Consider the following 26764-nt stretch of genomic DNA (forward strand, 5'->3'; position numbering starts at 1 on the left):
CCAATAAAAAGCCAATTCATCCACCCTTGTAATTGTACAAACAAAATGTGAGGCTTCATATTCCCAAGTTTGACAACACACTGCAATTAAACAATGCATTTGAGGTTAGGAAGTTAGTATTAGTTATAAAATCAATTAGGGGGAATTCAGTTGGAAAATGAGAACGCAGCGCTCTTCTAGGTCTAAAACCACTGATCTGTGGTAGGTGTCTTTTTGAAAACACTTGTAATGGGACAAACACTGCATAGAGACCACAGGAAGGGGGCATTATCAGAGCTGGTGCTGATACAGATGAAATTGAAAAATCTGATTCAAAAGATTCTTATTAAAATGATATGGTCAATCAAGTAGTTTAATTTGTAAACTCACTTTTGAGCACTATTTTAGCATACAAGTTGAGCATACATGTAAGGCCAGAATTGTTCTGTGAATTGTTTTCCTCAAATACATACTACACATACAACAGATGTCCAAACCTTTAACCCTGTGGGTTATTCATTTACTGCAGCAGTAGGACTGAGCCAGGTCCTGGAAAATGACAGGGGTTGTTCCATCCCAGCATTGATCATTGATACACCTGATTCAAATACATGTAATCAACTGATCCCCAAGATATCAATGATTTGAATCAGGTGTTTTCTTTTCATCAGCCTGCAACCTCTTGCTCTCCACCGGGACCACTGGTTGGTGAACATCAGGTGTGTCCCAAAACGTTTCACTACTCGTTTTCACTACCACTTACTACTACCACTCCCTCCTACCCAGAACATATCTGAAGGAGATGAGTGGAGGAGAAAATGGCTGAAGAGTAGTGGTGAGTGGGGACATCCTTCCCACTCTGGCATCATATGTTGCGACGACAATTACAATGACCGCAAACCAGTCATGGAGCTTCCAATAAGCCATCTCCATTGAGGAGTGGGATAATGGCAGCATTTAGAAATAAAAATGTTATTCATATCAATAAAATGTGATGATTGTCAGCATTCAAAATCAAGTGAAATGTGTAAATTGGGTAAGCATATACTGGAATAAACATTCTCTGCTGCTGACAATGAAATTGAAGAATAAAAATGTTTCATTAGCTGACTATTTCACTAATGATCGCGTCTGACCTAAGATCGATTACAATTAGGCCTACAGTACATACATAGGGCTATTCTTTTATTATTTTTTATTTCCACCAACCATCATTTTCATGCTGTATCTCCAACGAGGATTCTTCTTACAAATATAAGTAGGCCTATTTTTATATAAAAATACACCTCAATACATCAAGCCTTGGATTTGATACAATGCACTTCATTTAGGAAACAAATATGATTTTCTGCTAAAGTGACGCCAACTCCAGACAAGTGCGAGCCTAAGCACAGAGTGGGCGACATAATCATCGCTGTTTGCAAATGTTTACTGTTCTACTCAGGCTTCATAAAACATATACATCCTACCACAACTAACCATATATTATAAATAAAGTATATATCTGGTTGCTGTAAAGGCTTGACCAGAACTGGGTAGGTTTGTGTGCTGTGGCCATTACAAGCATCATGTGCCTGGAATCAACCTGTGAACAATGAGGGTAGTCTATATTCATGTTTAACATGTCTTCATACATATGAAATACATTGATCCACCTATGCTGTGTTGCATATGTTTCCACTGATATTTGACAGGCTAAATCTGAAAACAGTTCAATAAACTAGGCCTATCCACACGCAATGATTTTAGTCAAGAAATTTAAGTAAGGAAATGTAATTTCAAAGGGAACCTTTGAGTTGTTGTTTAGATATCAGGGGGGGGATGGCTATGATGTCACACAGAAGTGAAATGTGTGCTGAAGGATCAATTACTGCTTCCTCCGCCAAAGTCGACTTCGGCAGGTATCCAACTTATCCTACACTATTGCGACACCTTTCAAAATGGCTACGCAAATTTCCGGGTCAGCAGGAGAAAGTGGTAGTGGTAGTGAAAAGGAAAACTTATTTGGACTAATGGGATTTAGGGGTCACCTTCCTCACATGAAACTTGCCTAAATCTCTTATATGAAAATCATTTCAGCTATATTTTTTTATATGAGCTTTTTTAGATGAGAAAAGATGTATAAAAAATATACATGGGAGTACGCAAAAATGTGCTTCTGGGAAGAGCAGCCACAGGTCACCAGTCTTCACTGTATCTCAGAGAAAGATCAGTACCTTCATTTTCCAACTGAATTCCCCCTAATTGATTTTTTAATACTTCTATTACTGAGAAGCATTGCCCAGTAGGTTAATTTTATTTCACAATTAAAGCATCAATCCTCATTAACAGACTACATTAAATATATTAAGCTGCATATTTCTTACTTGGAATTATCATGCTGGTCTCTGACATTGTGCTTTTTCCATGAAGTCACAGTTCTGGACAGGGTTGGAATGCAAAAAATTACTTTGGAATCTTACCTTAGTAACTGGACATTCAGCTCAAAATATCAATACAAATTTAACTGGGTTTGGATGGGCTACAGCTTTGTGAGCAACTTTATTTGACTATTTCTGCAAATACTCAGAAAAGTTACAGTAGATTGAAAGAGGTTCATTGTCACGGTAAAACCAAATGCAATGTTGGTACCCATTTGTAACCTTCGGTTCACATTATTTGTATTTTTAGCCACAACGGTGATACGTTTTAGGGAGGACAGCCTTATGCAGTATTCACACAGTCACTGACTCACAACGAACAGCTTGTCAGTATTAAATAGTTTATAACTTGGCACTGACTGTGAGTAATAAAAAGTTTCCTTTGGATATGAGGGTTATGGGCTTATGCTGCAATGTCTGATGATTTCTTAAAGTGTACAAGGAAAGGGACAGCAAGCGCATTGTTGTATGTCCCTATATCTATAGTATGTAGAGCAGCCTACTGTAACTAAATGTATCCACGGAAGTAAACAGGTTCAGCTCACAACTGCTTTTAATACCCAAGCTTGAAATTACAATTACATAACAGAGATTATATGTAATTAGTAATTAATTATACTTGTTATATCTATAATTATATCTACTTTAGGTTCTTCTTATGACTGGTGTGCTAATGGTTAATTTGTTACCTGCTTTCTTAGTAATAGCTGGAGCCGGTAGAAACCTGTCATCTATGATTTGAAATGATGTACATCTCCTGAAATGTTAAAAAATCTCTCCATAGTTTATTCATGATTGCCTCACATGAGACAATTAAATTGTCAAGCGGTACAATTTAACCAGTAGCAATAGCTGTCATTTACAACAACCGTCCATAATGAATATGAAGCGTGTTGTATTAAAAATAGCTGCATACAGCATTATTTCCATGCCATCAGCTGCATGCTCAGTGTTTCATAAATTGACAGCGTTGCATTTCTTGCTCATTGATAGCTTTGTCCGACAACAAGCCCCAAGCACAACAAAATCACTCTGAGGCCTGACAGGCGAAAATGTGCACAACATGGACACAACAGTATTTTGGTATGAATGACGTACTCTATCTAACTCAATTATATATGCCAGGCCATGGCAAGGTAATTACATATTTGAGTGTAATATGTTAGCCTGCTCAAGTCAGTAACTGACGGGTAGCTGCTGAGAGGAACATTCACCATGCGTAGCTTTGCGAGCAGACACAATGGACTTCCTACTGATTCAGCTCCGATGGTGTGCTGCACAGAAAAGGCAGGTACAGAGTTCTTGTTTACTGCCATACACAAGTGTGGGAGATCTGTGTTGTGATGCACATTATGCAGATGTAAGATAATGTTAGTACGCTGCATGCGGGAGGCACAGTGGATCAGTCGCTCAGGGAGACTCCATTTCCACCAGGTACTAGAGCACAGCAGATCTATCTAGGTCACCAACAGTACAAGATCAGGGAGGATGTTTGTGGGGACACATACCAGAACAGGGCGGATCCACGTGTTAAAGCATTCATCAGAACTGGAACTATCAGACTGAGGCTCCCCATTCATTTCCAAAACATGGCAGACAGGCGCACACCCGGCCAAATTCCTGTCATGTACCATATTCCGTCTGGCATTCCCTAATTTGTCACTTGGCTTTTCAAATGATGTTTCATCAGGACGACGAGGAAAGCAAATCATTTGATTAGAGCGGGGGCATTACAGAGTGTGTGGAAATCAATCTGACAGGAAAATGTCCCAGATGTGACATTCTGGACTATGAATATGCAAAGGGGATTCACTCTTGGCAGTTGGCACATGTCTGCCCCATGTTCGGATGGCCTCATTCACACAGGCAAGGCAGAGTGATTCCCTCACAATGTCTATCTGGAGAGTTACAACTAAAAATAGTGACACAGAGAAGAAGGTCCTGAGGACCTCTCTCACATTTTCAAAACTTACAGTATCAGGGCAATAATTAATCACCCCCACCCCTTCCCTATATACACACACCCACACAGCCACACGCACACACACGCATACACACACACACACACACACACACACACACACACACACACACACACACACACACACACACACACACACTTCAGGATCAGTGGAAGAAATGTGCTAGCATTGCAGCAATTCATCAGGATCCTGTGAAGGATCAGCTTGGAAGAAGTTTGCTCACTGCAGCATATACAGACACACAGCTGTAAAGCAGAGCTTTGGGGAGATGGGGAGAAATGGGCAGAGTTACAATTGCCGGAGTCGTGCCAGTATTCATGATATTGAAACGTATTAGTTATGCATGCATCCAGGGAGCCACCCAGTTAGCGGAAACGTGCCCAGCTGTTGTTAGGTTGGGAAGGATTTTGTTAATTTGCTGTTGGGCCCTTTTCAATAAAGCATGGTTACAGGGTCTCTGAGAGTACTTGGAAAACATGATTCTCCTTTAGCTGCTTCAACACTGTAAGCCCCGGGCCCTCATTACTAACCAAAGAACCCAGAGTGAGGTCTGGAGGAGTCCATTTGTTGACATTAGTGTAACAGTGTAATCATTGAATTAGATCAATACCATGCAAAAAATAACGAACTGGTTGTATTTAGTCAGGACTTAAAAATCATTAGAATACATTGTGTATTTTAAAGAGCTTACATATTGAGTATAACAAATTGACTGACATAATTGGTGTAACTGTACATAGCCTACTGTGGTCCTGCGGTCAATGCTTCATAACAAGCAAAACAGAACACAAATCTGATGACATATAATATCCAATATCCAGGTCTCATAGACAGCCAATAATTTCCTTCCCTGAAGCAGCTATGACCCCGAAGTGTTCTTTGTGATCTTGTGTGTTGCAAGAGGGTTTTACCATCAGGCTGAGTTCGAATACCAGTGTTCTCCCCAAAGATTGTAAGAGTGACATCTTACAAATGCTTTATACTCCATTTGAAATTTCAAATGATAAATCCCTTCTTTTACATTGACTGCCTGCCTCACTTAGCTATGCTTGAGCATGGACACTGGAATTGTTGGAGGCCTGCATAGAGGCCACCATAGACTCCCTGCCAGACTTCTCCATTGATGAAAGACACACAGTTAGTTCTAGGCCTTTCCACACATAAAAGTGTTCTTATGAGTTTGTGTTAATATGCAGTATTGCTCAGTCTTGTAATTACATGCATTAAGCCAACTCTCATATGGATCCCACTGTGGGCTATTTTATATGAAGATGAAAAGGACCAAAATCACATCTTTCTCTCTATCACACACACACACACACACACACACATCCTCCATGCAACCACTCGTCATCCAGCGCTCTAATTCACATTCTCCTCGCGCCAAGAAAACTAAAAAAACATAAACACAGGACATGATGCAATCTCCCTGACACTTCCTCCGATAGATGTTGAGATTGGAGAAGGCAAGCGCTCCCGTTTTCTTGCTCAGCAGCACCTAGCCACTGCCTTCTTCTCCTTCAACCCAGCTCTGTGGATGGCACAGCAAGCATTAAAGGGCTGCTTTGAATAAAAAACTTAAATATGAAAAGGAATTAGAGATGAGGCGCCATGAAGCCAGCGTGAAGTCAGAGAGCTCCCCTGAAGCTGTCATATAATTAGATAAAGGTAGATGCTGTGCTGCTAGTCCAACCCTGTCGAGAATTCCCCACGACCCGCAGGTCGGCCTTGAAGACGGAGCGGTAGGGGGAAACGCACAATGTTTCTTCCTTTATGTCAAGGTGACATCACCTCACAATAACAATGACGGAAGTAGCGAGAAATAAGAAAGACAATATTCCAGTCGAGTGGTCGGCCGCCGTGTTTCTGATGGTGGGAAATGTAATGATATCTATATGTTATATTGTTAAAACATGCACGTTCATACTCTCTACTGCCTTCCTCCTGGCAGCCAACCTACAAGTCCCAGTTTGCTTAAAACCATGTTGGGAATATCATAGTGCATGTTAACGAGGAAATACACACTTTTATCTAGTGCTTTTATGAATAAATTTTGTAAAGCGCAGTACTAGGTTATGCTAATTAAGTGAATTAAAGGCCCACTAAAGTGAAAAACTTAATTTCCAGTATTTTGGTTTGAATGTTGGTTTCACCCGATTAAATTAGCATCACCTAAAAATGGAAAATTCGGTTTCTGTCATTTTCCAGTACATTTTGTGTAACAATCTAGCCCTGCTACTCTCCCTCAAATGCCTATTTTTCAATGGGTGTGATTTAAGAGGTTCCATCACCACAACCTACTCATGTTATACTCCAATAGGATGTATGCTCTGGGTAGTAAAACTCAATAAAATAAACCAGTTATATAATGTGTTTACATTTGACATCCCTCAGGTAGACAGCTGAAACTAGATGAAACTGGCCAATTAGAATGTTGTGGTAAAATGCAGCAATACTATTTAGAATACAAAGGTAAATTCAGAATATAAATGATGTAGCTAAAATTATCTTGTTGTTTGACCTAGCGCAGTGTGCTAGGTGATGCTAATGAAGTGAATAAAGAATAATCTTGTATGACTCATGGGGTATTTCGAGAAATGAGCCACATCTTTCTTTTGTTGTCTGTTGTTTTAGTGTTGATGCCGCATTGATAAAGGTTTCACGCTCGCAGCCATAACATGTTAGCCAATGCAGTGCAACGATTTTTTTATTATTGCCATGCAAAAATAAAGGCTTTTCAACTTTTTTTGTTAGAATTTTTCCACATTTTTCCCCACACAAACTTTGTAATCATCCTGATCCTATACGCTCTCCGAATAGCAAAAATGCTTCACTGAACTTCTATTTTTACGATTTGATTTACATTTGTTCAAAAACTCATATACGAACAATACATTGCAGCTTTGACATCAACAGGAGAAAGGTCAGATCGTTAGCCAATTAGCCATAGCTGCTCCATCTCAAAGACTATAATCACAATAATAACCCACTAACCCTAACCCTGTTTATAATACACTGGTAAAGTGTGTGTGTGTGTGTGTGTGTGTGTGTGTGTGTTTGTGTATACATATATATATATATACATCCACTGGACACTTTATTAGGAACACCTGTACACCTTCTCATGGTGGAGATGGTGTAATGGTGTGAAGAATGTTTTGGCACATTTTGGGCCCGTTAATACCAATCAATCATCGCTTGAATGCTACACCCTATTTGAGTATTGTTGCTGACCATGTGCATTCCTTCATGGCCCCATCTTCTAATGGCTACTTCCAGCATGTCAATGCACCATGTCACAAAGCAAAAGTCGTCTCAAACTGGTTTCATGAACATGACAATGAGTTCAGTGTTCTTCAGTGGCCTTCCTAGTCACCTGATCTGAATCCAATAGAACACCTTAGGGGTGTGGTAGAACACGCAGAAATTGCGTGATGCAATCATGTCATCATGGACCAGAATCTCAAAGGAATGTTTCCAACATCTTGTGGAATCAATGCCACGAAGAATTGAGGCTGTTTTGAGAGCAAAGGGAGGCCCTACCCAGTATTAGTATAGTGTTCTATGCAAATGTTGCATAGAGACAGTTTATTTGGAATATCATCAATCTACATTTAGATTTGTAGAAATATATTGTGCAATTTTCCCTTTAAGTTACTGGAATGTCAATATAGGCGTCCACAATGACATTTCCACCAAATGCAGAATATATGGCCAGAGCAGTTAACCTTGCAGCACATACTTGTGCACAATGAAATAAAAGGGAAAAAAAGCAACCAATGATTTATCCAAGGTTGATATGTCTTTGTACGTGCTGTATCTGTCATTCCTTCTCCCTCCTCAGTCAACAAAGATTATAGTATATTGAATTTATCATTAAAGGTAGAGAGTTGTTGACATACCTCATGTTATAATGAATACCTCTTACACTATTTTCTTATAGTTGATTTAATGGTTACACTGTAATATACAGTACTATTTCAGCTGGAATTCACAGGGTATGTGGAACTTGTAGGTACTCACTTAAAATAAAAAGGATCTCTTCGGTCATCATTATATAATGTGTATTTCACCATGTTACTTACAGTACACATAAATACAGTACCATGCCAGGGGGGGACAAAAAAATCTTGGAAAAGCGTTTGATGTTACAATCCTGCGTTGAGTGGTAGACAATGCAGCATTCTGGAACCTTGTTACAAGGACACGGCTGTGTCTGCTGAGGGGTTGCAGCACTTTGTGGGGAGGCTAGAACTGTGGGTTCCTGTTTCCATGGTAACCATATGAGTGAGATCGAGAGAGAGAGAGAGAGAGGAAGAGAGGAGAGAGTGTGCCGTCGAGAGGATGCCTGAGGTGAGTTCAGGATGCTGAACGATTTGAACCGCGCAATATTTTACATTAAATAATCTGCTCTGTTTAGGCCATTTTAGATATACTCTGCCAAATATCTTGTATCTTATTCAGGAAATCATAACTTGGCGTGTGACCCAATCTGAACTGGTAGGTACGCAACTCGGAAGTAAAATAAATGTGTGAGTCTTAGCTGAAGATGACACCAGATGACACTATTCGTTACCATACTTTTCTGATCTGGCTTTTCCTTGAACGCTCTTTTTGGAACAGAATATTCAGAGTTGATTCAGGCTCTGACTATAGTTAACTTGCTTACTCATTTATCCTACTTTCTGGAAACCCCCCCTGTGCAGAATGCATCTCTCTTTCTGCTCAGATCAGTTTGAAAGTATGTTTGTAAACAAAGCACTCATACATGTAGCTAAACTGTCTCAGTTGTAGTCCTCGAATGGTGGGTCAACCAATTCACTGTTTCACCATTTGCAGATGTCAAATACATAAACATAAATACGTAACATACCATAGTACAGTAGTAGTTGGCCAGCATCTTCTAGTTTAACTGATCCCTAATGGTTCCTGGAAAGACAAGTTGTGTGTGTGTGAATGCTGCTCATAGAACTCAGCTTTCACCCAACATATTTGAATGCTAAATAATGTTAACACTGTACAAGATAACATCATTGTGCATAACAGGGCGATTTTCTGCCAACAGACATCAACAACAACATAATTCAAATCTGCCTGGACTGACCTTATTGGCTCTTCCTAATAAGCGCCCTCCCTTGTAGCATGCCCCCATTGGTAAGTGTCAAGAATGTATGTTTTTTTGTGTCTAGCTTTAACAGACCTGTATTTATAGATCAAGGCCTTCTCCTGCCTTTTACACAGTCTGACCTCATCAACAGGTGGCTTATTATTTCAATTCTCTTCCTGGCATGACCTTCAATTAACACGTAACACTTCACTTCTCTGATCAACAAAGGTTAAGTACACAGAAAACACTCATGCCAGTGTATGGTTCTCGGAATAAAAGCTTGTTTGTGTGAGTCACACTAATGACCATACTCATACGCAGTTGTTCCCAAAGGTGCCCCACACAAACGATTTCATGGAAGGCGAGAGGCCATTGTGCATTTGAGATATTGTACAAAAAAATACAGTCCATGTATTTAACAAATGATTTTATTTGACTTTATTTGGGATTAAAAAATAAACATGCAGCAAATATGCATATGATCCAAGAGAAAGCACATGAATGCATTGCTGAAAACAACTTTTTACAATGTGGTCCTCGATGGTGAATGTACACGTACAGCTACAGACAAGACAGAGATACAAATCGTTACATTCATCATTCCTTGACCCGGTCAGAGTGTGTAATTTACAGAGAGAAACTAATGACATCATGAAACTGAACAAAATACACAAGTATACCATAAAGAAAAACCTTGAGACAGTGACTTTTTCCTTTGGAAGAAAGAAATTACAATTGTGAACAGATCTATTGTAGTTTTTTCAACAAACCAAAAAAAGATTGGGGTGTGAATTTCATCAGGTGTGAAATAGGGGGCTCCAGGGGGAAAAGGTTGGCAACCCCTGCTCTGGGGCATATAATGAGGCAACATAAGCCATAAGGAATTCTTACAACCCAGGTAAAACAGTTAGAGACTGCTATTACTGTGGCTGACGTTCTTTAAATATAAATGGTGAATTGATTGATTGATTGATGTGCTGTCCTGCCAAGTCCAATACCTTTGATTTCTGACCTCTTCTTCCAATCAGTCTCCAAAGAGCCACACAGTGTTTTTATTGTAAGCATGCATAATTAGATATATTTTAGTACTGTAATTTCACCCTTCCGCCATGTTTTATTGGGTAATTAGTTTGTGGTGGTTTTAACATTTCAGCAAGTCCTAGCCCTAGCCCTTTCTAAATAGTTAGAAACTTGATTCCTCGAAACACATTGGAGAAGATCTAGGTTCCTCCCCTCAATGCTTTTTGAGAAAGAACTGAGGACTGAGGAGAGGATGCATAGTCCCCTGTGCTGTAGATGATCTACAGTTGCTCAAACTATCAACTGCAACTCTCAGCTTGCTAGAATTCCGGTTATGGTTAGGTTTAGGGTTACAGTAGGGGTTAAGTCTAGGGTTACAGTAGGGGTTAAGTCTAGGGTTACAGTAGGGGTTAAGGTAAGGGATAAGGTTGAGGTTAAGGTTAAGGCTAGCGTTAGGACTAGGGCTAGTGAATAGTTTGTTGAAATGTTGTTGACAGTTAGTTGAACATCTACTGAACATCTACAATCCAAATAAAGTGTTACTCAAGTTTCTAACAATTGAGAAAGGGGCCCTGAGTCTGTTGCTGTGGTTCTGTATGTGGTCCCAACATTGTCTTATCTACATGCATACAGCGAACACAGCCCACGCAACAAAACACCACTGAAAAGAGGAGGCGAGGAGGGCACATGTTCTCACAGGCATGAGGGAGAATACAGAAAGAGTACAGTACTCAGCTCAGCTCTGAGTAGTAAGTGCTCAGGCTGTTCTATTATTGAGCTCCACAAAAAAATTAACTTGCGAAATGAACCACATATGCCATCAAGGATGACTCCAAATGGATTTCACTCCTCTGGTGGCCATAATAACCCAATATCCTTTTGACTGGAGGTGTAAACAAACCTTTTTTCCTCCAGTAATTCCATAGCTACTCCTTCTTGGCCTCATTATGCACCCATCTCAACTTCATGGTGTATGAGATAACAGTAACAGACAGTACATTACGTTGAGAGGATGCTCAAGTCATTTTCTGACCCTTCCACATGTGTCCTTGGCCTCTATTACCACAAAACAGATATAGGGGAGTGGTTTTCCAGAAAACCAAATGATAGTTTTCACTTTAATTGGCAGTATTTCATGTGCAGTCTACCAAGGCCTATTATCACTGAGTGATTGACTGTGGCGGTGGGTTCACAATACAAATTAGATTGAATTCGTTAGCATATTTTGATGTATTGAGCAAAGAAACCTGATATCGTTATGTAGTAGGCCTACAAATCAGGTATTTTCCTTTCTTTAACTACTCCTTTTTCTTTTTGTCTCATAACCTGTTATAACATTGCCACTCAAGCCTACTTTCCATCATGCATCATTCACAAGGAAAAAATATATTATTTTTCCTTATTATCCCAGTTTCTAGCACACATCTGACATGAACCATTCCCTTTGGCACCAATGTTCTCTGTAGATTCAGTTCTCTGTACATTAGTGTCTGTACATTACAAACAGTGTCTGTACATTACAAACAGTGTCTGTACATTAGTGTCTGTACATTACAAACAGTGTCTGTACATTAGTGTCTGTACATTACAAACAGTGTCTGTACATTACAAACAGTGTCTGTACATTACAAACAGTGTCTGTACATTACAAACACTATAGGCATGATTTCCTTCCATCAGTCAATTAACAATTCAGCTACATCCTTTTTCGCACAATGGGTGTCTCTGAGGCTGTGCTGTCATGCTGCTTTGATGAAAGTCTACTTTTTCTTCCACACACAATTAATGCCTTTCTCAATCGCAGGTGGCATTGTTGTCTGATACAATACGTCTTTCTTTTTCTGCTTCTACTTTTGGAAAGTTACCATTGATTATTGACTTGGTGCCATGTTTTCATTTGACAAGGCATGATCACTTATACAATTAGATAGGAGATACGGTTACAATGATTCAAATCTAATTGCTGTCTTTTGTGCTCACATATTGTGCATGGCTAAACTGTATTACTTTTATTACCCGTTTATGAAATGGAAAGATATTTATGTTGACTACTGTGAATTCCACATTTAAAAGGAACAATTCTCTAAATCAAATGACTTACAGCTGTACTACTGTCATAATGTGTTTCATACAGAGCTACTTTTATTTGATAAATTGGGTGAGATATTTTGTATTCTCAAATCTAATGACCTGGTTTAAAGAGATAATTCACTCAAATTACAAAATCATATATTTGGTTTCTTAGGCTGAAATGAGTCTCACTAATTGCTAACTGATTTCTTTTAACCAAAAACAATAAAAGTCAATGTACCCTCAATTATCATGTTTGAAATGTTATGCCAGAATCATCGTATTAGTGACAGTGCCCAGATAAACAGAGCCAACATGTGGATTGTACATAGGCTACTTGTAGGGTAAACAAATATTTGTGACTTTGTAATTTGGGTGAACTATCCATTGATATGGAGAATAGTGTTTAGCTATTACGCTACACTACCTTTCATCTCCACCTTTTCACTTCCACCAGTGTCCAGAGTTTACCCACGCTTGACGCACTCACATATCATCACTATTCAGACCACTGCAGAGTCGCCAAACAAGCCAAAAATATCTGAATGGAAGAAGAGTGCAAGATCCCATATTTCTTACCTGTCTGCATTGTTTATTTGACATTACACCTCTCTCACTATACTACCTGGTCCGAGCAAGGTAGGATATTTTAGGAGTGAGTTAAGAACTGAGCTTATAACTAAACAGATTGTCACTCACACCTATCTGAGGGGGACTCCGCACATCAGAAATCAGTATGCAGTGGACTGTGCCTCTGAAGCAAGTTCAGCAAAGGACTTTCTTTTCATGGGGCCTGTGGAGGAGGTAAAGTGTTTGACATTCATTTTTGCCTGAGGCGTCCACTGAGAGTGACTCACAATTACTGAACGCAATTGAGAGTGTGTGCTCGGTTAATAGTTTTCATCAAGGTTTTTGCTAGCAAGTGGGAACAGGCAAAATACCATCTAAAGAAGGGTATAGTGGTGTCTGAACACTGTTGTTATCAGCCAGTATTCAGGCGTTTGGAAATATAGCAGCACTGAACAGCTGAAGTTGGAAGTTTTATTGGCTTCTCAAGTGCCTTTACAACTTAACGAAACAAACAGCTGCCTGATCCTGCCAAAACAAACAATTCATTTGTTACATGAATGTGTGATGACAAGCTTTTGAATATACAGTATATTACCAAATCTTAATTGGTGTTAACCAGTTTAATACCCCACACTGGTAAAGTGATTGCATCATAATCAAAGAATACCATGAGAGCAAAGCTGTCTGGGGACAAACATAGCATGTTTGTATAGGTTGTTACAGAGCGTATATTAGAATATATCTAATATACCACTCTGGGTTGTTATCATTAAGTGTTCACATTGTCAGTTATCACTGGCTGGTACACTTTTATTTCATATCATGCAAATATCATATAGTCAATTATGATAGAAAGCAGTTTGATTGGGCAAAGTTTTTCCATTAGTGTTTCTCCATTAGTGGAAGGCTGCCCTTGTGTTCATACCCTATTATGATGTTTTTAATGATAACAACCTATTGAAAGCTAAAAGAATTTAGCAATATAAAATATTTGTATTTCATATTTGAGACATGTGTACTGGTACAAGTAACATGGCTGACGTGACCAGTCACTAATCTAGCTGAAAAACTTCAAAAATAAATCTTCTAACCTGTGCAGTTTTTCATACTGTCTCAGTTTCTGGAATGATGAGGAAAGCGAAATAATGTCTGCATTATCATGTCAACGTGCGCTTGTTTGGAATGCGCGCTTGTTTGGAATGCGCGCTTGTTTGGAATGCGCGCTTGTTTGAGTGTCTCCAGTGATGTTCCACTTTACCAGCGTATTGGAAAGAAATCAACACAGGCATACAACTCAAGTCACAACTAAATAAATGTTTGCATTTGTACAGAGCAAAAACAACATTTCCACATTGTTAGCACTTCTACGAGGTCTGTAAATATTACATAATCACGCATCGGTACCTTTTTGAAATTACAGAGCTGGGACATAAGTCTACAATGATTCTTCCTGTGCACTGAGAAAGCATGCCAAAATTAATATGCAGGTTGTTGTTATACAGACTGTAAAGATTGATTTGTTGAGTGCATGAATCTAAATTTGCGTTTCTTGTAGCACAGGACAACTGATGTTTTACTGGAAAGCCTGGCTAAGGCATTTGATAAAATATATGTTTACCTATTACAGGTTTGTCCTTGTGACATTAAGTAGATGGATTGAAATTGGGGTATTGCTTGATAAATAGGGGTATGGTTGATGCATAAAAAAGGTTTAACAAAATACAGTATGTGGATGTGAATCCGAACGGACTCTCTATTTTCCTTGAAGGGTTTAGAACAAATCTATGTCTATAAACATGCAATTCAAGCCAGAGTGAGTGTTGGCTTTTCATCTACAGTACTGTAGGTGTATTTTAATTCACATCCTGTCTGTTGTGTTCAAGTGTTATTTCCTGAGTATCACTTCGTGAAACGTGGTTTCATAGTGGAACTTTGTCAAGGTTACACAGTCCAACACATACTGTACTGTAAAAGTGGCAGGCCAGTCACTTATAGGATATGTGCGACTACACACGGTAGTAGTTACCGGCTAAGTGTGTGTGTGCAAGCAAGCATCAGACAATGGCAACCGGCAGGGAGCTACAAAAGAAAGAATGCACCGCTAGGTTGGGGGTAGGGGAGGGCATATAACCAAGTCTTGCAACCTGAATGTCGCGAGTTTGAATCGACTTTACGACAATTTTGACAAAAGTGCTTTTAATTTTGCTTATGCCTTTCCTTGACAAGTTAGCCTAACCATAACCACTCAAAGCGAATGCTTTATACTGTCTAAACGCCACATAAGTTGAAGTACTACGTTGTTGCGTTGCTAACATAGTGTTTTTTTCTTCTTGTTTTTTGTAACCGCTTTGCAGAAGCATGCCGATTTCACACTACAGTAACGTACAGATGTGCATGCTCTGGTAGCCTTGTACTATTGTTACTGCCTTCACGTTTTTCTAAGAGACTGTGTTTAAAAGTGGGGACAGAAAATATTGAGAATGTTATATTTGAAACGGGTTGCGTGAACTTTTCAGTTGGATACAACACAGCTGGAGCGATAGGGTGTCTAACACATCAAGTCCCAATAATTGTTTATTCAGCAAGTCAAATTAATGCTGAATAGGCCCACAAGATGAAAAAATCTGTCTTGAAGAAAAATGTATTCCCTTTCTGCATCACCAATCGGAAAATACTCTTACAAAGTATTATTTCTTACGAGGAGATGAAGAGAAATTCCCCCCTTTGAGGTTCCTATTTTGATGTCTCCCCGTACCTTTAATGTGCTATTCAACACCAGGCTGCTCTCTTCCTTCCTAGAGTCTCTTGTCATAACGTGTGAAGTAAAGTGAATGTACTGTACATCCCAGGAGCTCAGGTGCGGCACAGAATAACAAATACAAAATAATCACCTGAGGAATATGCCATTGAGAATTGAAAAACGCTGTCCTGTCTGTACGTCTTTTAAATCTCAGTGGGAGCATATCTCACTGAGAGATATCAGACTTGGGGACATACAGTATATTCACTTATAATATATATCATAAAACATGAGAGTTGAATATCAATGTTTGCAGTACAGTGGGCCAGTGTTTAATACGAGCACACCGATATCGCAGCGGGGTATACGACATCGCAGCGGGGTATACAACAATGCAGCTGCTGCAGCAGACACACAGCGTGAAGTGCTGCAGAAAGTCGAAGGATGTTTGAAAAGAGAATGGTTTGCCTTGTCAGCTTGCCTTATAAAATAGATTGGCAAGTTTATTATAGCAGCTCATGAATTAAAGAGATGAAGAGGGGAAATGGTTTAAATATCAGGTTATTTTAACGAGGACCAGGCAATGGGATCAACTCCTATCTGGTTTCATACCGTCATCACGCATTCTCTCACAGCGCAGAGAAACGGGAAATGTTTTAGCGGTCTGACATGAATAAGCGCGAGTCGGCTTTAATAATACAACGTATTGATTACAGAATGAAGTTAGGAACTTTCATGCGAGACAGGAGTAAGGATGTTGGGTTTCAGTCGGATTGAGACTGGATAGAAAAGTAGCAGACAGTTATCATTAAAACTGTCATAATAGGGTGCGAACATCCACATTTTCAGCATGGGCAGGCTTCTCTCGTTCACACAATGTCATCATAATGAACAGTGAAAAATGTTGTAACGAAAATCTACAAAATCTACTATGACAACTGTAACAAACAGACCTGTGTCATTACATCAGAGATCTGAGTGAAACAAATCTCAAAATTGAGTTTATTATTATATATTATTTTTGAGTTTATCCCAAGCAAGGACCATCAACTAATTGTTTGCAAATATCCTTATCTACTCTCTTACCATCATTCTAATTCCTCCCTCGCTCACCTTCCCCCACTACAATGACCTATTCTGATAATGGTGCATAGAAACTCCTATTGTCCCACTTAATCATTGACATATGTAAATTACAGTTAAGTCAGGACACTGAAGTTTAATGAAAATGGTAATACATTAGGTTTGGCATAAATGGATGGCTCCACTCTGATATAGCTCCCCGCTTGAAGTAAAAACAACATTATACTGTATACAAATAATATACATTACATTTATGGTATTTAGCAGACGCCTTTATGTTATCAGTGTCACGGATTCTATTGATTTACAGTATAGAGAGGAGTTAAGGAGACGTTTGAAATAGAGGCAGGGATTTCAACCAGAAATGTATTTCAAATAGGGAATTGAATGCACACTGCTCGTCTGCAAACTGATATCAAAGAAAACATCTTCAACTAACTCCATGTTTTTAAACTCCATGTTTTAAATTGCAACGTGTGCAGGTCGAGTTGTAAACTGGAGGGGGCATTGCAAATGGCTCAGGTGGAGCTACATTATGGGGGGTGGAGACTTGCTGACAACTTCTTATAGCTTTTAACGGCAAGCCACTGTTGGAAACTTCTGGATGAACATTCAATACTGTTAAAGGCAAGTGCCAGTGGATCAGTTCATTATGATCAACATCGCTGCATAGTGGCAATATTCAAACAGAATATATTTAGTGGCAGTTAAGACTGGAGACAGAAAGTTTGGCATGTACTACATTTTCAAACTGTGAGCTCACTCTAGCAAATGTTTACAGAGAACACAAAGCTAAAGCATTGGCTAACAATCAGCATGTCTGGTTTTTACCTAGAAACAAAACTATGTGTTATTACATTATTACTCCCTGGTTGCTTATGGATTCACTTGAACAAATATCAGAAATGACCCAAGTTACCATAAGGTTAATTTTGTTTCATTTCAACTGAATACAAGAGAGTTCCAATTGTTACAGTATTATATTTGGTGAGGGAGTTCTTGCAGGTCACCTTGCTTTGGTAAGGAGGTAGCCAATCTTTGGAGAGAGAACTTAGTCGCTGCATAAGAAGGAGTTGGAACAGGGTGTGTAGTAATATTAAGTGAGATACTGTATAGTATGCTGGAGTACACGTACCGCTTTCAGTGTGTCAATATTAACATTGATCAGGTAGACAAAGACCCTGAACCTTGAAAGCAAAGATTCATGTTTTTTTTGTTTTTTTTCAGAGGATGAACCACGTCCAATAATTGCATCTCTTACAACTTCCACATGCAGCAAGCTCTTCAGCCCTGAAGAAAAGATTGTGTTTCACATCTTGCATGCACTCTCAGTGAGAATTCACTCCTATTTTCAAGTTCCTCTTTCATGCAGCACTGTTATTTTGTCTGCCCAGCTATTTTCAGTGACAAATAGGTCTTTCACGATCCTGAAAGCATTCCCTTTCAGTGGAGTAGCGGGAGGGAGGTATACAGAAGGCACATGGCATGGAGGCTAGTGGTTAATAAAACATACCAGCTTCACTGATAATTACATTAGGCCTCAATACTGAAATATTAAAATTACAGTTCCCCATGTTTCCTCAGTTGCATTGTACTTATCACCACTATACAGAAAGTGCCACAACAAACCTAAAATGACAAACAAAAAGTGCTCTTTGGAATTATGTGTTTTTCTTTGTGCTTGCAGCTCAGAATAACATAATTTTAAATGGCATTGCAGTGGTCTCAATCTCACATTAAATTCCTAGTGGACTAGTGTGTATGCATGTTTTGGCTTCAACCAAGCAGTGACACCTGAATCGGCTATGCTTTGATTGAAGATTATTACAAGTTGATCAGTTTAACAACCCCGGGGACAGTTCTGGCTCCATTCCTCTTCACCCTCTATACCTCAGACTTCAGGCACAAAACAGATACTTGCCATCTGCTATTGTGGGATGTATCAGTGGAGGCCAGGAGACCGAGGACTGGTGGACAGTTTTGTTGAGTGGTGTGAGCAGAACCACCTGCTACTCAACATCAGAAAGACAAAGGAGAAGCAGGTGGACTAGGATCCCCCTGTCTCCTGTTTCCATCCAGGGAGAGGACGTGGAGGAGGTCTAGAGCTATAAGTACCTGGGGGTGCACCTGGACAATAAACTGGACTGGACTGGTAACATAGATGTCCTGTACAAGAGGGGCCAAAGCCAGCTTTGTTTCCTGAGGAGGCTCAGGTCCTTTGGCATGTGCAGGACTCTGCTGAACATGTTCTCACTTCAGTCAGTGGTGGCCAGTGCAGTGCTGTACACGGTGGTATGCTGGGGGGGGGGGGGGGGGGCAGCATCAAGGAAGGTGACACCAAGAGGCTGAACAAGCTCATTAGGAAAGCTGGTTCTGTCTTCGGTGTCACCCAGGATACTGTGGAGGAGGTGGCCAATAGGAGGATGAGAACCAAACTCCTGGCCATCATGGACAATCCCTCCCTACATGACACTGTGGCAGAGCAGAGAACCTCCTTTAGCAACAGACTATAACAACCACGTTGCACTAAGGAGCACTATAGGAGATCTTTTCTGCCTGCCGCAATAAGACTGTACAACTCCTCCTCCGGCTGGCTCGATCGGGGTGATCAGAGTCAGGCTGGGGAATGTTAAATCATACTGGACTGTTCTTACTGTATATAATTTTCAGATGTCTATTTTATGTTATTCTATTATTCTATTGTCACTTTATTTTGTTGTTGTTTGTGATGTGAGCTGCTGTAACATCTTAATTTCCCCTCTGGGATCAATAAAGTACCTATCTATCTATCTATCTATCTATCTATCTATCTAATGAGGTGTGTAACTGTTTGACAGGAATTCAGAAATAGATCTTTCAATAATTGACCATTATGGAGAACCAGTGGATGTTCTGCCAAACGTCTGCTCTTGGTTTTTATTTTATTATCAACTTTGATCTAACCAGGAGGTTCCATTGAGGTGGAGACCTTTTTAAAAATGGACACCTGGCAAACGGGTGTCTCCACAGCTCATGTGAGAACTCCTTTTCTTCACTGTCAGGGGGGTTTAACCACCCTCTCAAGACTCATGGACCATGACAGAATGAGATACTCCAAGACCCGGATCTCATGAGAACACTACTCTTTGGCAAGGCTACTCTTTGATTTACTGTGCACCTTTAATTTATCCTGTATTTAAGTCTTGATAACATTATGAAATGGAAATGACATTCTAATTAGTCTTTTTTTGTTGTCTCTGAGAGATTAATTGAAGAAAGCCCCTTTTATTATACATATTATTTTGTGCCAGCAACTAATTGTGCTGTATTCTTTGAAAAAAGTATCTTTAATTGTCACACAATTTCTTCAAACGTTTTAAAAAGACAGAAAAAATAGTGTTTCCTGGAAAGAGAGCTAGTGCTATTGCTGTCATTACCAGCCAATTTCCCATATCTGCTACAATGGACAGGCACTCACTGAACTCCTGTTCAATCTCTCTCACAACACAGACACACACACACACACACACACACACACACACACACACACACACACACACACACACACACACACACACACACACACACACACACACACACACCAGTGGAGGCTGGTGGAGATAGAAATCAGAGGACAGGCTCATTGTAATGCATGGAATGGAATGAGGAATGGTATCAAACACAAAAGATGACTACTAGCTGATCAGTAAGGAATGGTATCAAACACACGTTTGATACTATTCCTCATTCCATTGCATGCATTACAATGAGCCCGTCCTCTGATTTCTACCTCCACCAGCTTCCCCTGACACACAGACACACAGACACACAGACACACACACACACACACACACACACACACACACACACAAACACACACACACACACACACACACACACACACACACACACACACACACACACACACCATGTACGGAGAGATTAAACTATCCCTTTATTGCCATGGGCTCTTCCAACACGTTCACATCCAACACAGGCTTTTCTGCTGAAAGTGACGTAAAGTGGCCTCAACTTAAGAGTGAATCCATATTTACATCATACAGTTTCCCCTATAGGTCATTAAATCAGAGCAGTGTGATGTACTGTAATTGATCTTCAATACTCTTGTCCACGCTTGACCCAGCAATGACCTTGACCATCAACTGTTTGTCCCCCTTTGAGGAACGAGAGAGAAAGTGATTTCCACTCGGGTCACCTGTAGCAGGAAGCTATAGCAGGGTGGCAAAACAGTGTAGAAGAGATGGTTAGAAATGAGATAGAATACCTGCCGGCTGCCTGTAACATGTTTTTGATTAACCCTGTATGTTTGTCCTTGATTGGAATGCTTACTTGCTTCTATACATACAATTTTAACACGGCTTGATGTGAATGAGAGGAAATTGATGGGAGTGTATGGCAGTTCCCTCTCCATTGAATTATTTGCCCTCTCAGTGCATTAAACTGTGCCTAAAGAGCTGTGGATGAATACTGGATGAAGTACCCAATCTCGACACACTCTCTCGCACACTCTGTCTAAAGATTTTACGATCGCTCATGTGTGCCTCCTTTGAGTATCGTCATGGCAGCTGAAGTAAAGAAAAAAATGAGCTAGGAGCTGTGTAATTAGCTCGAGTGTTTAATTAGGTTCGTGTGCTTAGTGTAGCAAGGGCTATTCACATGGATAATGCCTCTGACCTTCACTATCTGGAAACTTAGCTCTCACCCTCCAATTTCTATTCTGTGAGGAAGCACTGGAGGACACTGAGGGGCAGTATCAAGCAGTCCCTGATTTCTCAAGTTGAAGTGCCCATGTAAAAGCATCGGAAGCTGTAGAAACATGAAGTAAACTTGTGGCACAAGTCATTGAAGTGTCTTAAAAGCTCAGAATGCACAATATGGTTGAAACAGTTATTACTGAGCACTCAAAAAAATCCCCTTTGATTGGCGGTGTAGTGGAGTTACAGGATAGATAGTTACTTGCTACTGCTACTCATATACTGCTATACTGCACTGCTATATTATACTGCTTATATTATACTATATTATACTGCACTACCACTGATCATATATTGCACTACCTGTAATACTGTTCATTGCACTTTCTGCTATTTTGCACTTCTGGTTAGACGCTAACTGCATTTCGTTGTTTCTGTACTTGTACTCTGCACAATGACAATAAAGTTGAATCTAATCTAATCTAATCTAATCTACTTACGTTTATGTTTGTGTACCAATATCAGCAGGCTCATATAAACTGACTACTGCATCAGCAAACACCTCAAGAAGTTTCCTCTGTAACTGTCAGCATATGATTGTGCATGTAGAGCTGATGAAATGCATGCACAGTGACCGTGTAGAGTTCACAAGTCTATACCAGGAGGACAAGATACAAAGGATTACAGATTCAGTGTTAACACTAAAATAGAAGAGTAGCAGCCATGCATCTGGTTGGCAGAGAGGCATTCAGAGATGCTGTTATTTATTTCACAATACACCACTGCCTCTCAGTCACCATTGTTTAATAGTCAATGTACCTGTTTCATATGTCCATTTTAGCCTCTACTTTCACGGCGAGTGCCCCCATCTCTGACCAATCCCAGCTTCCTTAGAGGCCTTGATTCCACCAGCTACAGAATCCAGCCTTGGGTTGCCAAATCATAGGTGGAGGGAGTATTGTTGGTTTCTTGGCAATACATCCGCCAGACCTGCAGGAGCTTCTCCAACTTGCCATAAAGACGGATTATGGAGCCGAAATAGAGCTGTACACCTGCCTGCCCAAATCTTCCAGCTTGCTCACTCTTGGATCCTGCCCATGACGCCAAATGTTGTATGGAAGGGATAAACATGTCCAACCTCAATGTTCCACAGGTTTTTTTTTTTGAAAATCTAGTTTAAAGATATATTACAGAACTTTTGTCACTTATTCTTTGCATCAAATGTTTACTTGAATGTTGACTGTATGGTTTATAATATAATGTTAATCAATTTCTTATATCATTAAACCACACAATCCTTAGTTTAGGCTAACAAACATTTGCAAAATAAGCTTTTTTCTCAGTGGTGTGCTTCTGTCTGTCCAATCAGGTCATTTCTTTTCAGTATGTAGGGGATTCACCTAGCTCAAGAGCTCACCCATAGGTTGAAAGTTCTATATAGTAACTTTAAATTATTTTTGTATACACGGGCAGGATAAGGAGCAGGTTCTAGAGAAGAGGTACTTATGGCATTGGCATCTTGCTTTCAACTCAAATCAAATTGTATTTGTCACTTATATCGCATGCAGTTGTAATTGACAAAGTGAAATGTTTTGGGATCTTGCTCCTCGCTCAACAACAGCAGCAACAACAATACAATAATAAGTCATAAAAAGTGACAATAAAGTGACAATAGCACTAGTGCAATAATATGTGCAATAATGTCAGATGTCTTCTGATCGAAGGGGTTATTACAGAGTTCACAGAGATGTATAGATGTTTTACACCTCCACCTCATGCATTGTTTTACTATCTGCACACCCCATTGTTGAGTATCCATTACGCGTCATAAACATGTCATAAACACGTCATAGCAAGTCATATTGCAGAATGATTTTGGGGTACTGTGAAAATAGCAAATACAATGGCATCAAAATAAACCTGTTTTTCTTTTCTTTGTTTGACGTTGTATGTGTACTGTATAGAGACAATAGTTAGAGAAAGAAGAAAATATTGCCTGTTGAAGGTTACAACATTTTAGATTATGTCCTTCTTCAAGAGATCAGGTGACCAACAGGATATACCCTATAATCTGCCCGCCATGTTTTCAAGTGAGCTAAATAACATAGTTTCATGAAATAGTGATTAATAGCCCCGTCTTCCTTACTGTCATGTTTGCATTACCATAATGACATGGAACGTGTGAAACTGGGGCATGATGAAGCTAATATCATTGGTCATGGATACATGACAAAAGCTAGGATTATGAACTAGAACAACCTGTGACTATAGATGGTGCCAGCGCCAATCATGGAAGATGTACTGACAGTTATTTTTATGAACCAGTACATTTAGTTGTTTGGTCTTGGATTCCTTTGCCAATCGACTGAGCCAAAAATGACTACTTCAAAGATTCCCCCCCCATTTGCTATTATTAAGTTTTATTTTATGATTCATTGTAAGTATTCCACTTTTAATGTGTAATTAATAGATTTCAAACACATTATTTTGCACTTCATGAACAGTAGGCTTTATATCTCTGGTTTGAACTGCTGCATGATAAAACAGCAGCAGCAGGAATAACAAAAGTGATTACTTAATTTAAGAATCTTCCCTCATATTGGTAATACAGTTAGTAATGTGTAGGTACATATTTGTTACAGAGTGCCAACAAATGACACCAGTTTTTAGCAATTTGGCAAATTAACTCCTATTTTCTTTATCTTTGAAATAGTTTAGCAGCTATGTAAGAAGCACTAATAGTGTATAATTAAAGTGTAAGACCATTGTATTAATCATCTTTATTAGTATGGCATAAGGGCTACCATATGCAAAAAAAAAAAAAGACAAGAAAAGATAACCTTTTTTCTTATGGATTGCAAACAGACCAGTCATTTCTTTTTCCACAAATATCCATTTATTCGTCACACATTTACTGAAAATCACAGTTTATTGAAAGAACACAGAAAGGTCAATAACACAGATATATGTAGCTAAGAGTAACTACTCAGTGCATGGCACATTCTCAGGGAGACGACTCATTGTGAGTCTTTGGCTCTTCACCTCTGGCATGTTAAAGGCAGAAAACGCTCTGACATTAAATGTTGAAAAGTTGGCCAGCCAACTTGAGCCTATATACTTCAAAATATGGAGGAGAGTAAATTAACCTTGCTACAATGAGTGACAAACCATATCTTAAGTTTGGTGTTATTGCAGTTATTTTTGTCAATTGGAGTACTTATCACAGAATATCTGACCTCACCAGTGCAAAGGGATTTATTTAGAAAGACCACACATTTAGAAAGTAGTGTTCTCACTCTGAAAATCAAGGAAGTAAACAACAAAATAAACAACCATAAAACAAGTTACCAGTGCCATTGCTACCTTTAAAAGAAGCCTAGAAGTCTAGAATGCATGCCATTTTACTATGCAGATTTCAATTGAGGATAGAAATTTCATGTTGAGAAGTTTGTTCTTGTCCAACAATTCCAGTGTCTCTGTTTAGCTTTTGCAAACAATGAATGTGTGTGTGTGTGTGTGTGTGTGTGTGTGTGTGTGTGTGTGTGTGTGTGTGTGTGTGTGTGTGTGTGTGTGTGCGTGTGTGTGTGTGTGCCTGTGTGCACGCAAGTGTGTGCTCTGAGAAAGACCCTCAAGTCTATGCAGGGGTTCTGCATCTCTGTTGATATCCCATTTATTCAGTTGTGTTTGTGTAGTTTTGTCTTTTTGCTGCCTTCCTCCACCTTGCTGTCATCTGTGGACTTTGCGTTGTATTCCCCAATTTGCGCTTGGCTCTTTTGCTGTTGGATTCAAAAGACAAGAATTGATTATGAACAACAGAGGCAGAATAATTATAGAAAAATGGACTTGTGATTCACTGTGAACAGAAAATATACTGTACTTAAACCTGCCTTGGATTGTCACCAATATTACTTTAACAATTAAGGTTTTCTCAACATAGTCTCTCACATAATTACACTAAACATCCCAGTCAGAAGACAATTGGCCAGATCTGGTCTTGTGGTGGCACATACGGCTCAGTGCTGGAAACGTCAATTTGTCTTAAATGTCCTTCAGTTTTTGATCTGTCCATAAGTTAAATATACCCAGCACAGCCTGGGTTTGACCTGAGTCTCTATTTTGTGTGGTGAGTGTGTTCTGTCTCTGTATTGTGTTGCTACTGCCCTCCTAAGTGCTCAAACTGTTTTCCTTACCTTAAATGATAAGTTTGTGTTATTTAATGTTATAATCAGACGGATCCTTATTTGGAATGTAGTCTTTGGGCCAGGAGAAACTTTCATTCATGACATGTCGGAACTAGGAATCCGATCTCCCACATGGAGTGTGTCAGAACCAACCAATAGGATGCTCTATACAAATAACTTGGATTCATTTTAACTCTGAGGTTCCGACTTGTCATGAATGCAGCATTATCCATGGTTTGGATTTGTTTAAACAAATCAACAAACCAACTACTGACAGCTAATTGTAGCCCTGGCTAACAAAAAATGTGCTAGGGGCATTCAACCAAGTTTTAAATTGCACAACCAAATCTACTCAAATTGCTTAAAATAACATGCTTGGTTACATGTGAATTTGGCCACACATTCAAAACTAGGTCAGTATTTCCATAGCAACTTTGTTGTTAGCAGTGGCTACAATTAGCTGAAGTTGGCATTGGCTATTTCAACAAATCTTAATCGGAATGTTTCTCCTGGCCCATAGATTACTTTCAGGGTAAGGAATCATCTGACTATCATGAAAAAAGTCCTCTTTAATTGGGGTAGCTTGTCAAAAATGAGCACATGGTGAACCCAATTAAAATGTTGATGCATCCCACTTGAAAAAAAGGAATAGAACTATAGTTTCCATACACACGTGAAATCTCTCTGTGCCTCCCAATAATACTGCATTACCGCTTTCTATCACTATCACTTTTCACTCAAATAGAAATGGAATAAGTAGAATAAACATGGTCCCTTAAACAATAGCAATTAGGATGACCGCAAACATAATTACAGAGCTTTCAATCGAGCATGCGGGAAAATGGCAGAATTTAGAAACAAATTGTTATTCATATGAATAAAATATAAATTCTCAATGTTTATCAGCATTCAAAAACT

The 26764-nt window shown here is 39.4% G+C and overlaps 1 protein-coding gene across 1 annotated transcript in view; it reads right to left on the reverse strand.

The window, feature by feature from the left end:
- Positions 1–24576: 24576 nt before the first annotated feature.
- luzp2 (leucine zipper protein 2) overlaps positions 24577–26764 on the reverse strand; it is a 102108-nt gene continuing 99920 nt past the window's right edge. The window contains exon 12 of the mRNA XM_083667341.1: positions 24577–25441. Within this exon, the coding sequence (XP_083523467.1) occupies positions 25340–25441 (102 nt within the window). The 3' untranslated portion in view covers positions 24577–25339. The remainder of the gene's footprint in view (positions 25442–26764) is intronic.

The sequence above is a fragment of the Argentina silus genome (genome assembly GCF_951799395.1).
Source record: "Argentina silus genome assembly, chromosome: 3".
Taxonomy (NCBI): domain Eukaryota; kingdom Metazoa; phylum Chordata; class Actinopteri; order Argentiniformes; family Argentinidae; genus Argentina; species Argentina silus.